General features: G+C 61.4%; 1 protein-coding gene across 1 annotated transcript; it reads right to left on the minus strand.

The window, feature by feature from the left end:
• Nucleotides 1-9,533: 9,533 nt before the first annotated feature.
• On the minus strand, nt 9,534-10,871 carry C2CD4C (C2 calcium dependent domain containing 4C). Its single transcript, XM_061356063.1, has one exon. The coding sequence runs from the start codon at nt 10,793-10,795 to the stop codon at nt 9,554-9,556; it is 1,242 nt and encodes a 413-aa protein (XP_061212047.1). The 5' UTR covers nt 10,796-10,871; the 3' UTR covers nt 9,534-9,553.
• Nucleotides 10,872-14,913: the final 4,042 nt, after the last annotated feature.

Consider the following 14,913-nt stretch of genomic DNA (forward strand, 5'->3'; position numbering starts at 1 on the left):
CCAACCGGTTGCTGAGTGATGGGAGGGCCCGGTGAGGAGGGCCCGGTGCTGCTGGGACCCTCCAGCCCCACACACAGCGATGCTGATGCTGCCGGAGCCCTTCCCCGCTCCCCCAGCAGCAGCTTTCGCCTCGGGGGAGAGGAGCAGATCGGAGCCATGGCCGCGGCTCAGCTGATGTCAGACGGCTCCTGACACAGCCCCGCAGCGGGGGGGTGAGGAGCTCCGGTGCTCCCCTGCACCTCGGGGTGCAGGAGGTGGGAATGGGGCACCCCAAGGGGGGAGATGCGGGTCCAAACCCCTCTCCCCCCTGCCCCCGGGCACGATCCCAGCTGCAGCCCCAGAAACTTTCCTTGCTCTGGTTCCCATGGAAACAAGGAATTTTCTTCTCCCCAAAGTTGAGGATGGGGATGGGGATGGGGATGGGGATGAGGGCGCTCGCCCGGCCCCTGGTGCTGCAGCCCCGTGGCAGGGCTTGGCTGGGGATGGAGCATCCCTCAGCACACGGGGATGGGTGAAGAGGAGGAGGAGGAGGAACAACGGCTCCTGCTGAGCATCCTCCATGGCTTGGATGGAGAAAACAAGCAGCCTCCTGGGAGAATCACCCGGCTCCGGCCCCAGCCATCCCTCCTGGTGTGAGCCCATGCTTTTGCCTCAGGCCAGGAGTGATTTGAGACCCATCCATCACCAACCAGAGGGAGATGGTGGCTCAATGCCTGCCGAGGGTCACATGCCCAGTGGGAGAACATGGGGAAATGGTTAAAACCACCCAATCCAGCCCAATCCCCAAGGAGCGTGGCTCCTGGACACCATCAGTGCTGGACCAGCCCAGGAGATGTGCATGAGGATGCTGGGGCCTGCCTGGATGATGGGGGGAATGGGGGTGGATGCAGGAGCTCCCTGGATGGTGCAGGCAGTGCCAGGGCCATGCAGGCACCGCAGCAGGATCCAGCCCTGCTACAGGAAACCCGGAGAGAGCCTTTGGACAAGGGCCTATAGGGACAGGAGAAGGGGAATGGCTTTAACCTGCCCGAGGGGAGATGGAGATGAGCTCTTAGGCAGAATCCCCCGGTGCCCATCAGTGCTGGTGTGCTCTGAACCCCAGTGCCCTGCTCCCGGGCTCCTTCCCTCCTTTCCTGCTGCTGATGCTGGGATTCTAATTAGTGCTGCTCTGCCTATTGAGATAGTGGGAGCCTGGAATGGAAATGTACAGGTGTCCCCTTGATCCAGTTGCCATGGTGCCTGCGTCAAGGTGGGGGCTACAGCTTGCTTTCTTCCCTGGTTTTATTACAGCAGCTTCAATCCCTTTGGCAAAGGAGGGAAGGGGGAGAACGGGGGGGATCCAAAGTGTGGGATGAGGCCGCATTCCTGAGGCCGGGCTTGTTTGCTGCTGTTCCTCCTGGCTTGTTTGCAAGCACCGGTTTCCAAGATGCTCAAAGTCAATGAGTTCAGGAGTGAGATCCCAGCCTGTGCTGTAGGGAGGACAAGCCCAGGCAGCACATCCGAGCTGCGTGATTGACCACAGGGACACCCCGATGGCAGAGAGCAGGATGGTGCTGAGCTGTGCTGGGGTATCCCTGTCCCCAGCCCCACATCTGCATCCTCGCTCCCCTGCCCCATCCATGCTGATGCTGCGAGGGCTGGAGCAGCTCTGCTCTGGAGCCAGGCTGAGAGAGCTGGGCTGGGGCAGCCTGGAGAAGAGAAGGCTCCTGAAGGGGAGACCTTAGAGCAGCTCCAGTGCCTAAAGGGGCTGCAGGAAACCTGGAGAGGGGCTTGGGACAAGGGCCTGTAGGGACAGGCCAAGGGGAATGGCTTGAACCTGCCCGAGGGGAGACTGAGCTGAGCTCTTAGGCAGAAGCTCTTCCCTGTGAGGGTGCTGAGGCGCTGGCACAGGGTGCCCAGAGAAGCTGTGGCTGCCCCATCCCTGGCAGTGCTCAAGGCCAGGTTGGACACAGGGGCTTGGAGCTGCTCCAGTGGAAGGGGTCCCTGCCCGTGGCAGGGGTTGGAGCTGGAGGAGCTTTAAGGTCCCTTCAACCCAAACCAGGCTGGGATTCTATGACCCTGCCTGTGCAAACAGGCAAAATCCCCTCTGGAATGGGGGGAAAGGGGCAGCTTTTGTGCACCAGGGGTTAACAATAACACGGAAGCAGCACGGGCCCAGGAAGGATCCGTTCCCCTCACCCTGCTCCGCATGGCTCCGCTTGCCAAGTGCGGGGAAGAGCTCCCCTCTGCTGGTGCTGTGGCACATAAGGACAGAGCCCCGGACACATCAGTCACCAGTAACTGCTCTTTTCTTTCCCCAGGTGTTTCCTTGCAGCTCCGTGTTTTCCTCTCCTGCTGCCCCAGCCTCCTTAGGCTGCAATTCAAACCAGGAGTCAAGGCTGCATGGTTCAATTAAAGCTCTGCATGGGATGTGGGATGTGGGATGCCAGGGATGTCGCATTCGCCACTTCTCTGGGCACCCTGTGCCAGCGCCTCAGCACCCTCACAGGGAAGAGCTTCTGCCTTATATTCAACCTGAACTTCCTCTGTTTCAGTCTGAACCCATCACCCGTTGTCCTATCACTACAGCCTCTGATGAAGAGCCCCTCTCCAGCATCCTCATAGCCCCCTTCAGACACTGGAATGCTGTTTTCCTTTGGGACCATCCTGTGGGCACAACCCAGAGCCATCACACAGGCTCATGTCCCCATCCCAGTGAAAGACTTATGATACAGCTCATGCCATCAGCTCCAGGTACCATCTCCAGCTCGGGTGTGCTGAGCTCTGCCCAGCCCCAGAGCCACCAGACCCATACGGAAACCTCCGGCTCCCTACAGAGCACATCAGCTCCTCCACAGCCCCATCTGCCGCAAGGATGCCAGAAGCTCCGCTGGCCCCACAGCCCAGCATCCCAACCCCATCACCACTGGGGACCAACAGAGGCGTTGGAAATATATAGTAACAAGTGAGCGCAGGCAGCAGAAGCAGCAAACATATGGTGGGTGCTGGAGTTTATTCCTGTCAGGGAGTGTCAGCAGCGACAGACGGCTGGGGGTGGCAAAGTGAGAAGCTTTTGGTAGGTGCCCGTGCAACACCACCCTAAAGCCGCTGCAGCTGCAGCGAGGGGGGGGACCCCGACACCCCCAAACGCGTGCCATCGGGGGGGTACCCGCATGCGCAGGGATCAGTGATGCTCCTGGGGATGCCCGAGCACCCCCCGCCTCCCTGCACCACTCTTTGGCATCAGTGGTACCCAGGGCTGAGCCCCCCCTTAAATGAGCCACATCCAGCCCGATCCTGGTCCTGCTCTCTGGGCTTTGCCAGCATGGGCATGGAGCTGCCCATGGCACCCAGCGAATGGTCCCAGTGCCAAAGCAGCTCCCAGCACCCAATGCCAACCAGTGCTGGTGGGAAGGGAAGAGATTGTGCATCAAGAGCAGGTTCATACCCATCTGCTGGGTTTGGGGGACACAGTGCCCCCAGCACAGCTCCTCTGGGGCCTTGTAATGTGGGTGCTCACACTGGGTGGGGGGTGCACACCAATGAGTCCCCACTGTGCTGCCTGTAGGAGGATGGGGAGCAGGAGCTGCCTCCCCCATGGCCTTGCAGAGGGAGATGCTTTGCTGGGGATCAGGCCACCAAATCTCCATCAGCTCAGTGAGGGGGACCCAAGCAGGGCTGGGATGGAGCCAGGAGTGATGGCACCAGGAAAGCCAGGATTAAGGCTGGTATTCACCACCTGTGCCAAGCCGAGGCACAGCAGCGCTGCTCAAGGACTCTTCACCCTCTTCTTCGGGGGTTTTGGTGATGGGGGAACAGGAAAGGCAAATCCTTCCCCAGCAGAAGCCGGCTTCCTGCAGAGCCCCATGGCTCTGGCGTTGCCTCATCCCATTCTGCCCGGGGTGGATAAAGCTCAGCCCCAGCAAGCATCAATCAAGCACATCCTCCCCTGGCACAAGTGACATAAATACTCCCCGAGCAGCAGCTCACCTGCGGCTCCTGCCCGTGCTAATTGCGGTGCTCTCACTCCACACTGATGTGCTTGATAAGATTAGTGATTACAGCAATCTCAGCTGGCAATTGCATTGGATCGGGAGCTGCGGATGCGAATTCAGCCCAACCTGGCAGCGGGGACGTTGGAGGGTTTCAATAGGCGTTTTTAGGGGCTGCCCGATGCAACCTCTGCCGTTGTCTTGGGTACAAGGGGGGGCTGAGGGCTTCACCCGCCGCAGGGACGTGTTTGCTGCCATCCAGGCAGGGGATGTGTTGTGATGGGCACTGAGCTGGAACTCTCGGCGCTGCTCCGGCAGATGATGGTGGCCGGAGGCATCTCCCTGTCAAGCTGCGGCTGCCGGAGCTCCCGGCCCTCCCCGCTCCATTATCTCCATTTCCATGGCAATGCCAGGCGAGCTCCCTTGCGCTGTGTCCAGCATCACCGGCCTGCGATGGCAGAGGCGGTCCCAACCCGGCCTCGCACCCCGCTCCTGCATCCAGAGTATCTCCCAGCCCTTCCCAACGCCGTGCTGCAGGGGTTCCCCATGACACATCCCGAACGCCCCCCACCTCGCACAGGAGCCAGCCCTTGGGCACAGCCCGTGGCCCCGAACGCCGCCTGCGCTGTACTCGCGTGTTTGCCGGCGGCTGCTGGCGTTTAACGCATCCTCCCGTCTGCTTTGTTTGTGCCGTTTCTCTTTGCCTCCCACCTGGGCCTGTTTGATGCTTTTGGGGGCATTTTGCGAACGTTTGAAAGGCAGCGTTCGGAGCTCTAGCGAGGAGCAGGGCACCGGAGCCAGCGAGCAGAGGCAGGGAGACATCCCTCACCCTGCAGGGCAGCGTCTGCCCTCGCACTCATCCATCCTCGGAGCCACGCAGCTCCAGGGGTTTGCGTGAATGTCTTTGACTTCCCATCCTCTCCCCGCTGTTCCCTGGCTGCGGAGGCAGGATCTAGCCCCAGGTTCTTGTTGGATTGGCAGCCTCAAAGCAGGAGAGCAAAGCGAAACGGGTGCCCCGGGGCTGGCGGTGACAGGCAGAGCCCTGGGGATACCCCGGAGCTGCTGCTTCCACCCCATGGCTTCTACAGACCCACCAAGGAGGAGCCGAAGGTTGTCCCTGCTGCCGGCCCGGGGGTGGGAGGGGGTCCATATCCCCTGGATGGGCATGGGAGCACAAGGGGGAATGGGAATCGCTCTCCTCCGGCTTCCTCTCACGCCTGATGTGACTATGAGGGATTGTGGGATTCAATTAAGTTCTGTTTTCCTCCCTGGAGCAGTGGGAGTCTCTTCTCTCTGCTTTAAACCAGACACACTGCCATGGAAGATAAATGCTCACAATAAAGCCAAGGAGGAGACCAAGGGAGGCCGATGCTCTCCTGCAGCCAGGGCATTCACACTGCTTCCCAGCACATCCCAACGGCCAACGCTGGCTGTCCAGGGCCACATCCCAGAGCTCCAGCACAGGACCCCCACGGCACAGCACAACTCCTGGTGGCAATGGCCACCACACCACAGTCACCGGTCCCCCATCACTGCCCCGGGAGGTTGGGGGGGTGATGGATGCAGGGGTCTCGCTCCAAGAGGAACCCAGTTTTTTGTCACCCTGTCCCATCTGATAGCAACAAACACCCATTCACCAACCTGTATCTCGTCCTGCAGGAAGGCAACAGGTTGCTGCTGGGTTTGCTGCCTTGGGAGCACAATGAGGGGTGATGGCACCCCCCCAAATGCCATCACGCAGCCCCCCCAGCATTGGCAATGCAAACCCTGCTGCTGCCGCTTCACATGCACCGTGCCCATCACCAGCCCCGAACAGCCCCGGTGAGGGCTGCAGGTGAGGAGGAGCCCCCCCATAAACCCACCACCACCACCACGGAGCCCGCCCCCGGCGCTGGACCAGGCGGCCGAGCGTTGCCAGGCAACGGGAAGATGCTTTTTCTGACCAAACCGGTAAATCGGCAGCTGGGTCGCAAGGGGTGGGGTGGGGAGGTGGGGGGGCAACACATGGATACGGGCAGGCTGGGAATACAGGGGGGGGAGCCGGGAATCGGGGCTCCCTCAACCTCAACAGCACCAAAACCTGGAGTGGGGATAGAGCCACTGTGGGGACCCACTGGGGATTGGGGTCCTTCTGTGGGGACACCGTGGGGAGCCCCATTCCTGCTTCGCAGCCCGGCTGTGTCTGAACCCTGAGCCCCTCCTGTGCCTCCCACCGCTGCTGAGCGAGCTCCAGGCAATGTTCTCTCAAGTTGAGTCCTTCCCGTTGTGGAAAAACAGGGACTAAAAATAGCCCAGCTCCGTGTGTGCATCAACCCAGGTGAATGCGCGGCTGCCACCGGCTCCTCCGCATCCTCTGCCTCAGTTTCCTGCAGGGATCCTGCAGGTCCGGGTCCATGGAGACAAACCCCGGCCATGGGCAGGCTCCCAGGGCTGGAGCATCCCTCAGTGGGGCTGTGTTGTGTGGAGGGGCTGTATCCCCCTGCTCCCTCCCAGCCAGCTCCCAGGGGAGAGGCTCATCCCAGCCTGACCCCAGCTTGGGAAGCAGCTGCGTTTCCATCCCACAATGAATCCATTACAAATTCAGAGTTAAATCTGCCCCCACAAGATGCCCCTTTCACTCCCCAGCTCTGGCTGCTTCCAAGCGCTTTCCCTGTTGAACACTTCCCAGGCACTTTGCGTGCGTTGAGGCTGACCCCATCCTCTTGGGTTCAGCACCAACTTCATCAGCCTCGGCTCACGAGGGGCTGCTGCTGCTTTACACCTCTAGAAAAAGCAGGGCTGAGAAGCCTGGTACCTGCCAAACGCTGCCTCCCCTACCCCTGTGGGGGCAGGAGGAGCTGTTTTGGTGCTCCCGGCCTTTGATTCCTCCCCACAGTGACAGATTATTAGAGGAGAAAGCAGAAGAATGGCATTTAGTGAACAAAAGAGCCTCCCTCTCTTCTTCAGGGGGTTAAAAGCACAGGGAAGTGGGGATAAAGAATCCCAGGGCAATGGGAATGCTGACAGCCGGGGCAGGGGAGGGAGATGGGCCAATGGATGCCCCGGGAGCAGCTCGTTCGACACACACAGTCCTTGTGCTATGGAGAATCGGGGATCTCCATAGCATTGGATGCTCCATAGCGTCGGATGCTCCATAGCATCGGGTTGGTTTTCACACCAATCCAGGGTTTGGAGGGACAATGGGCTGTGGAGATGGGAAGCAGCAGGGATCACTTCCAGCCCTGCTCTGCCATGGGGTCAGAGCTCAGCTGCCTCCCAAAGAGCAACCCCAAGGGCGGCACCACAGCCCAAACCCAGCATCACATCCTTCATCACCAGCACAGCCGAGGAGGAGGAAGGATGCTCATGGGAAGGGTCTCTCCCTATCCCCACACAGGCAATGTCCACAACAGCCCCTTTCCCCACATTCCCACTTCTCCCCAGGGAGAGCTGCTTCCACCTCACCCCACGGCTGATCGGGAAAGAGCTTTGGAAGCACATGGAGCCTGCTGGGAAAGGGCAGCGACATGGGGAAGCGCTGTCATTGCCCCATGGCAGCCCCAGAGGTGCAGCTCCGCTTCCCCAGCACAAGGAGACAGGGATTTAACAGGGATGGGGGGGACTCCACATCCACGGCAGTGAAAAGGGAAGGGAACATCTTTGGGAGGAAACCAGGAGCCTGAGCAACAGCAGCATCTGTGTTAGAAATGACTTTATTGCACTAAAAAGGGGGAATCATCTGTAAAGAACCATTCCAGCCAGGTATATCAATAGAGACGTATTGATGTTTTCCACTCCAAAAATGCATCATTAAATCCAGCCACAGAAATATCAAAGCAGGAACAGTAGAAAAGAGCTACAAGGGAGGAAATACCCAGCCAGGCCATAGCCCCAGCTCCCACATTGCAGCAGCACAGCCCAGGGCTCTGTGATGGCCACTTGAGCCCGGGGTGGGGGGGGCATGGGGACAACAGCACAAGCCCCGGGCCCTTGGGTCTCCCCCAGGGCCAGCCCCAACCTGAGGAGCATCCCAGGACCCTGCTCTCAGCATCCCCCTTCCCCAAAGCCAAAGGCTCTGCCGTGGGGGTGCATCACCCCCAACCCCTCTCATAGGGCACCAAAAACTTTGCCCAGCTCCTGTTTCCCTTCCCCTGGGTCCCATCAGCCTCATGGGGATGCAAGACCCCTGGGGACCACAGCATCCCAATGGGACATGCACAGAGCCGTCGGCAGCAGCAGGGTCCCCTTCTTGCCCCCAGGGCCCCCCACGGCACTCGGGGGTCAGGGCTCTCCCCATGTTGGCTCCTGGGCTATGGTGGGATGCCTCAGGTGGGAGCTTCCCCATGGAGGAGGAAGGCGTCTGCTCCCTTCCCTCCTACACGGGTTATTTTCAGCCACAAGCTCAACAAACAGCCACGATCACCCCAAATACACACACACACCCCCCAACATGCAAACACGGCGCTACCAGAACCATGCCTCGAGTACCTGCAATGTATTTACAGGCAGGGAAAGATCAGCCTGGGATATAAATAGCCAACACTGAAACGTGCCATCTGCTGCAAAGGACAAGGAAGGAACATCAACTGCCGGCGACAGAGGTTAACACCGAGGGACACGTGTGTGCGGGTGTCCACGCGTGTTGCAACAGGCAGGGATGGGAGCGCTGCGGATCCTGCTCCCTTCCATTGGGACATGCAGAGCCCGAGGCCAGGGAGCACCACACCAAGCAACAACAAGGCTCCCGGTGCCTCCAGCCGGGATGGGAAAGGATGGGAGCATTTGATGGGGACCAAAGGGATACTGCAGAGCCCTGCAGGTCCCACTGCACGCAGCAGCTTTGTGGCCCCATGGGACACATCCCTCCTGCCCGGTGGGTGCTGACACCCCTTAGCCCCACAGGGGATGGAGGGGAAGCATCATCCAGCCCCAGTGGTACCCTCCTGGCATCACCCTCCTGCAGGTAGGGATGCGCACGAGCAGGATCCGGCCGCTCCTGGGTTTGGGCAGCCCCGTGAGCAGTTTCCTGCAGGGATCAGCAGCAGGGATGCTGCTGGGGGGGGGACGGGACACAGGGAGGGTGTCCCGGGAGGCTGCAGGTGTCGGACCAAGGCAACTCGCACATCTGCAGGCCCTCAGGGCTGGGAAAGAGCCCAGGAAGGGCTCAGAAGCCTCAAACCGGGCTCATCCCTCCCTCAGCCGGCTCCTGGGTCACCCCCGTGCTTCCCAAGACTGGAAACTTGTCTTAAGTTAAAGCTGAGATCGATGTGATCACCTGACTGCAGGAGCTGGGGCTTTGGTCGTATGCTACAGAGACCTACCCACCTCCAAGCATCGTGCTGGCCAGCTGCAGAGTGCGGGCACCAGGGAGGGCAGAGCCTGGGAGGTGGCCTCCATCCTTCCTGATGGAGACAGGATGGTGGCTCCCTGCTTATAGCAGGACTCCAGGAGGGAGCAGGGTGGGGGGAGCAGGGGCTCTGCCTGCCCTGCTGAAGGAGGGATGCAGCTGGCAGAGCCCCTGGCAGTGCCACCATCCCCATGGGGACCCACACACCTCCAGCAGGGCAGGGGGTCAGCGCTCCCTCCGGGGCTGCAGCAAGCACCTACAAGGCCAGGAGGGTGGTGAGCGGCAGCTCCTTCTCCCCCAGCAGCGTGTCCCGCTTAAGGCTGCTGCCTTTGTTGACCACCTTGAGCTTCAGGGACATCTTCCTGGCGTGGCCGAGGCCCAGCCCATCGAAGAAGAAGTCCTCGTTGAAGACGGGGTTGCGGCTGTTCTTGACGATGGTGCTGCGCTGCTTCTGCAGCTTCCCGGGGTTGAGGCACAGCGAGACGCAGCAGTTGATGCTGCGCACATCGACCAGAGCATCGTAGAGGTCCTCGGCGGAGACGAGCCGCACACGCAGGCGGGCGTTGGAGGGGTCGTACTCAGCGGCCAAGCGCAGGCTCCCACCGCGGCTCAGCCTCAGGCTCTGCTCCCGATCCCGGCCCCGCGGAGCATCCAACGGCAGCAGCGCGGTCGGAGGCTGCGTCCCTGCCGGGGCGCTGCGGGAGCGGCGCTGGGCGCTGGGGCTGGTGTCGGCGGAGCTGTCGTCGGTGGATAAGGAGCTGTTGCGGGCCACCGAGTGCTTCAGCTTGATCATCTTGGACTGGCTCTCCTGGCTGAAGATCTTCAGCAGGGACACGGAGCGGGACAGCAGCGGGGAGCCGAAGGGCGAGGACTCGGCCGAGGAGCCGGTGTCGCTCTCGCCGCCGCTGAAGTAGCGCCCGGGGTGCATGAGGGCTGCACCCAGGTCTGCGGGACCCCGGGGACCGCTGTCCCCGTTGAGCTTGGCTCTGCGCTGGGCACTGGGCGAGGTGGCCGGCGAGGGGCAGAGGCTGCTGTGCTCGCTGTGGAACAGGGACTCCTTGCGCCGCGTGTGGGGGCTCTCCACCAGCGTGGCGAAGCCGTAGGAGGTCTGAGCCTTGGGTACATAAGGCAGCGACATGGCCGTCTGCGCCTGCGGGTCCACGTTGGTGCCGAAGCCCCCCTCGGCTGTCCAGTCCTCGGCGCTCTCGATCTGGATGATGTGGCGGGCACGGGGACGGCTGGAGGCCCGGGGGCTGCGAGGGGGCTTGCGCCCGGCCAGGTCCTGCTCCGAGGCCGAGGGACCCAGGGTGGGCGTCGCGGGGGGCTCGGAGCCCTCGGCCTCAGCGGGCGCCGCGCTCAGCTTGGGCGGGATGAAGAAGTCGGGGATCTTGTCGGGGGTGAGGACGTTGCTGTAGCGGGAGCCGCGGGGGGAATCCTCCGGCCCCGCGCCACGGGACCCGTTCTCGGCCACGCCGCGCAGCCGCTCCAGGAGCCACATGTTGCTGCTTGGCTGCGGGGCTGCAAGAGACCGGAGGGGAACGGCGTCACCGGGGACCGGCGGCCCGAAGAGCGACCAGCGGGCACCGGGGGACAAATGGGGGGGGGAACCGGCGCCGCCGACGGGAAGGGGACGGGAAGAGACGGGGAAGGAACCGGTAGCGCCGATGGGACGCAATGGGACGGAGCGGCCGCGGCGCACCGGGGAGCCGCTGCGGGACAGGGCGCGGGGAACCGGAGCGAACCGAGGGAGCGAGCGAGCGAGCGAGCGACGCCGCCGCCGGGACCGGGAAGTTGCCGGAGCCGCCGCACCTGGAGCGGAGCCGCCGCCGCCGCCGCAGCCCGGGCGGGGCGGACGCGAACGCGCTTTTATACGGCGGCAGCGGCGGCTCCGCTCCTTCCCCGCGCCGCCGCCGTAATCCTCCGAGCGCGGCGCCCCCGCAATTCCCCGCCCCGAGCCCCGCCGGACCGGGACCGCGACCGCTGATGCTCAGGGATGAGGGAACACCCGCCCCCCATATCCCCTGCCTACGGGAGCACCGCGGTTGGGATGGGACCGGCCCCGAGCCGGGATACGGGAGGGAGCAGGACGGCAGCAGCCCCGTATCCCCCCAGCCCAGCGCAGAGCGGGGTTAACGCGATGGAGCCGTGGTCTTCATCCCCCCCACCCAGCGCAGGATGCATCCCGCTGTCCCCGCCGGGCTTTGAGTACATGGAAGCGCTCGGAGCTGGAGGACTCGCCGGGCGCATCAGGTGGTTTAATGTGGTGGCTGGAGGAGTTGGGGGTCACCAGTGCCACCAGGACCCGATGGGACAGCGCTGGGGCAGGACACAGGGGCACCATGTCAGGAGGGTCCCAGGGGCATCACTGCAGGCCCTGGTGCTGAGGGTGAGCGGCCCCAGCCCAAGCACCGCATGATTTATGGCCTTGGGGACAGGGATGCACCGAGCAGGACGGTGGCACAGGCCTGTGGCTGAGCCTTCCTGGCCACTGCCCTATGGATGCTGTCAGGCTTGCAGGGATGGCACCGTCACCCCAAGGCTGGGAATGATGGCTGGGATGGAGAGCCTGGAATGCTGAGCATCTTCTGCGGGGGCTGCTGCAGCGACTGGGCAGTGACTGCAAGAGGTGGGAGGTTTCAGCTGTCTGCATCCTGACTCTGAGCTGATAAAAGGAGGCCGGTGCTGTGGCTGGGAGCCAGAGGATCTGAATGTCCTTTCCAACCCTAACGATTCTATGATTCTACGACTCAGAACCAGCCAGGACATGGAGGGGGTCTGGGCAGGGATGCCTTGAGTCAGTGATGGGGAAAGGGAATGGCAACATCCTGGCTGGACGCTGCGATCTGTGCTGTGGGGAGCTGAGTCCTGAGTCCCATGGGGGAGGAAGAGGCAGAAGGACCCTAGGAGAGGAGGCCGAGGCCGTCGGGAAGGGGAACAAAAGGCCGGTGTTTGCCTTTCCTTTCCTCTGCCCTGCACAACGGTGAGCAAACACGGTGCAGAAATGCTTGAGTTCCCCCGAGATAACAAAGAGCTGGAGCTGGGCCAGTGCTGCCGAGGGCACCGGGGTGCTCTCAGCACTGAGCAGACCTGGGCCTGGCTCCCAGCAGCGCTTCCAGGTTGGAGGCAGGAGAGGTCCCAACTGCCCCAGTTCGTACTGGAGGGAAGGCAGGAGAGACCCCACACTTGTAGCGGGAGCTTACACGGGTGCTTGCACCCATGGGGATGGGCAGTGCTGGGAGCATCCCTTCCCCATCGGAGCTGCTGGGCTGAAACAGAAACAGGGCCAGCAGGTTTCCAGGGTCTCCAAAACGGGCCCCGGCCCCTTGCTTGCACCCATCAGCATGGAGCCAGGAGGGGCTCCTCTCCTTGCTCATCTCCCCCTTTTCCCAGGGCTCTCTGTGGATTCGGGAGTGGAGAACGCCAGGAAGAAACAGGTCTCAGCAGCATCCCTGGGGCTGAGGGACTGGGCCAGAGCCAGCAGCAGCCAGCAAAGACGTGGGCTTGTTCTGAGGCAGCGAAAGAAGAAAAGTCCAGGCTCTCGCTGCCTTTTCCTGCCTCTGCTATTGAGGGAACGGCGCAATTATCCTTGCAGACGCATTACTACATGACAAAAAATAGCAGCTGAGATGGCAGCGCCTCATCCCTGGAGGTATTCAACTATCAATGGAAAATGACACATTCATTACCAGCCCTTATTGAGGGGCTTATTTTCCTCATTGACTCAGCCAGCACCGGTCCAGCATCCTGGAAAACACCATCCCAATGATGGAGAAGAGGGAACCCACTGTTCTGAGCCGGGTGGGAATGGACACACTGGGAGCCTCCATGGGAGCACCCATGGGTGCCCAGCCATGGAGATAGCTTGGGACACCCCCGAGAAGCGTTGAGGCAGCCTTCTCCTGCCTCCACTGATGCCAAGCAAGCACTGTCCCCTATGTGCTGGCTCTCCCTGCACTGGCCACCATGCTCCTGACTGGTGACAACGCATCTCGGGCTGCTTGGTGCCAGCCTGGTCATGGCAGGAGCCACGGAGGATGGAGGCAGCAGGAGCAGGGAGATGCTGGGTGCGGGCAGGAGATGCTGGGTGCAGGCAGGAGATGCTGGGTGCGAGCAGGACCAGCACCCCTGGGAGCCAGGGGGTGATCCATGTGCTGAAGGGTGACAGTGATGCAGAGGGGCAGAGACAAGTGTGACTGGCCAGGATGAGCAGGCTGCCAGCACCGATGTGGGATTAACCAGGAGCTGGTGGGGATGGAGACACCATCCCAGTCCCTTTGAGCCCCTGGATGCAGGAGCCCCATCCCAGTAGGAAGAACCCAGGCACTTTCCTCATTTCCAGGTTTAATTAGAAACGTATTCCAAAGCGCGAGCCCCAGACAATGCTGGGCAAGGGCTGCGAATGCCATAAAAACCTGCCCAAGAGCCAGGAGAAGCAGGGATGTCCCAGGGGCCTTGGGACACATCTCCAGCCTTGGAGAGCCAGAGCCAGGAGCAAACCCCTGCCCTGCATCTTCCCCACAGCAGCTTCATCCCAGCCCCAGCCTGGGGATGGATGCGGGGGCTCGGAGCCATCGGGAACCCTCATGGCAGCTGCTCCTGGGGAGAATCCAGCTGGAAATGTGGGACCAACAGGGATACCCAGCCCCATGAGCAGAGAGAGGGCAGGGGCTGCAGCCGGCACTGATGGGGATAGGGGAACCCCCCCAATGTCCTGGCAGAGAGGGGGGACTGAGGCAAGGAGCTGGGTCCTGAGCAGCAGTGCTGGGCGAGAGGCACAGCTTGGTGGGCAAGGATGCTCCTCACATACGTGTGCACACACATGGATACACGCACACACATGGATACACACGTATGGATACACGGATACACACACACATGGATACACACATACGGATACACACATGGATACACACACACACGGATACATACACATGGATACACACACACATGGATGCACACACGCATGGATACACACACATGGATACACACACACGGATACACACACACACAGATACATACACATGGATACACACACATGGATGCACACACATACATGGATACACACACATGGATTACACACATGGATGCATACACACACATAGATACACATGCATGGATACACACGCATGGATACATACACACATGGATACATACACATGCACACACACAGATACACACGCATGTGGATACACACACGGGGACACATGCACTCATGGATACACATACAGATACACACATGTGGATACACACACATGGACACACACACACATGGATACCCACACACACGGATACACACACACACGGATACACACATACAGATACACACACACGGACACACACACGGACACACATGCACATGGATACACACACACACATGGATACACACACACACGGATACACACACACCAAGCCTGCTCACCCCATCCCACTTTGGGATGAGGCTCCTGGCACCAGCCCCAACCCCGCTTGCTCCATGACAGTCCAGAGACCAATTCCTTGTGTCGGGATGGAGCCAGCACCAGGGCTGGCAGTGCCACAGCGGCCCCCAGCTGGGAAGAACACCCCATGCAGACCATGGGGAGGGGAACGGGGACCCTGACCCGGGGGTGCAGGAGG

Source organism: Neopsephotus bourkii, unplaced genomic scaffold (assembly GCF_033783945.1).
Source record: "Neopsephotus bourkii isolate Nb327-2 ecotype Australia unplaced genomic scaffold, CSIRO-AGI_Nbou_v1 NB_838, whole genome shotgun sequence".
Taxonomy (NCBI): domain Eukaryota; kingdom Metazoa; phylum Chordata; class Aves; order Psittaciformes; family Psittacidae; genus Neopsephotus; species Neopsephotus bourkii.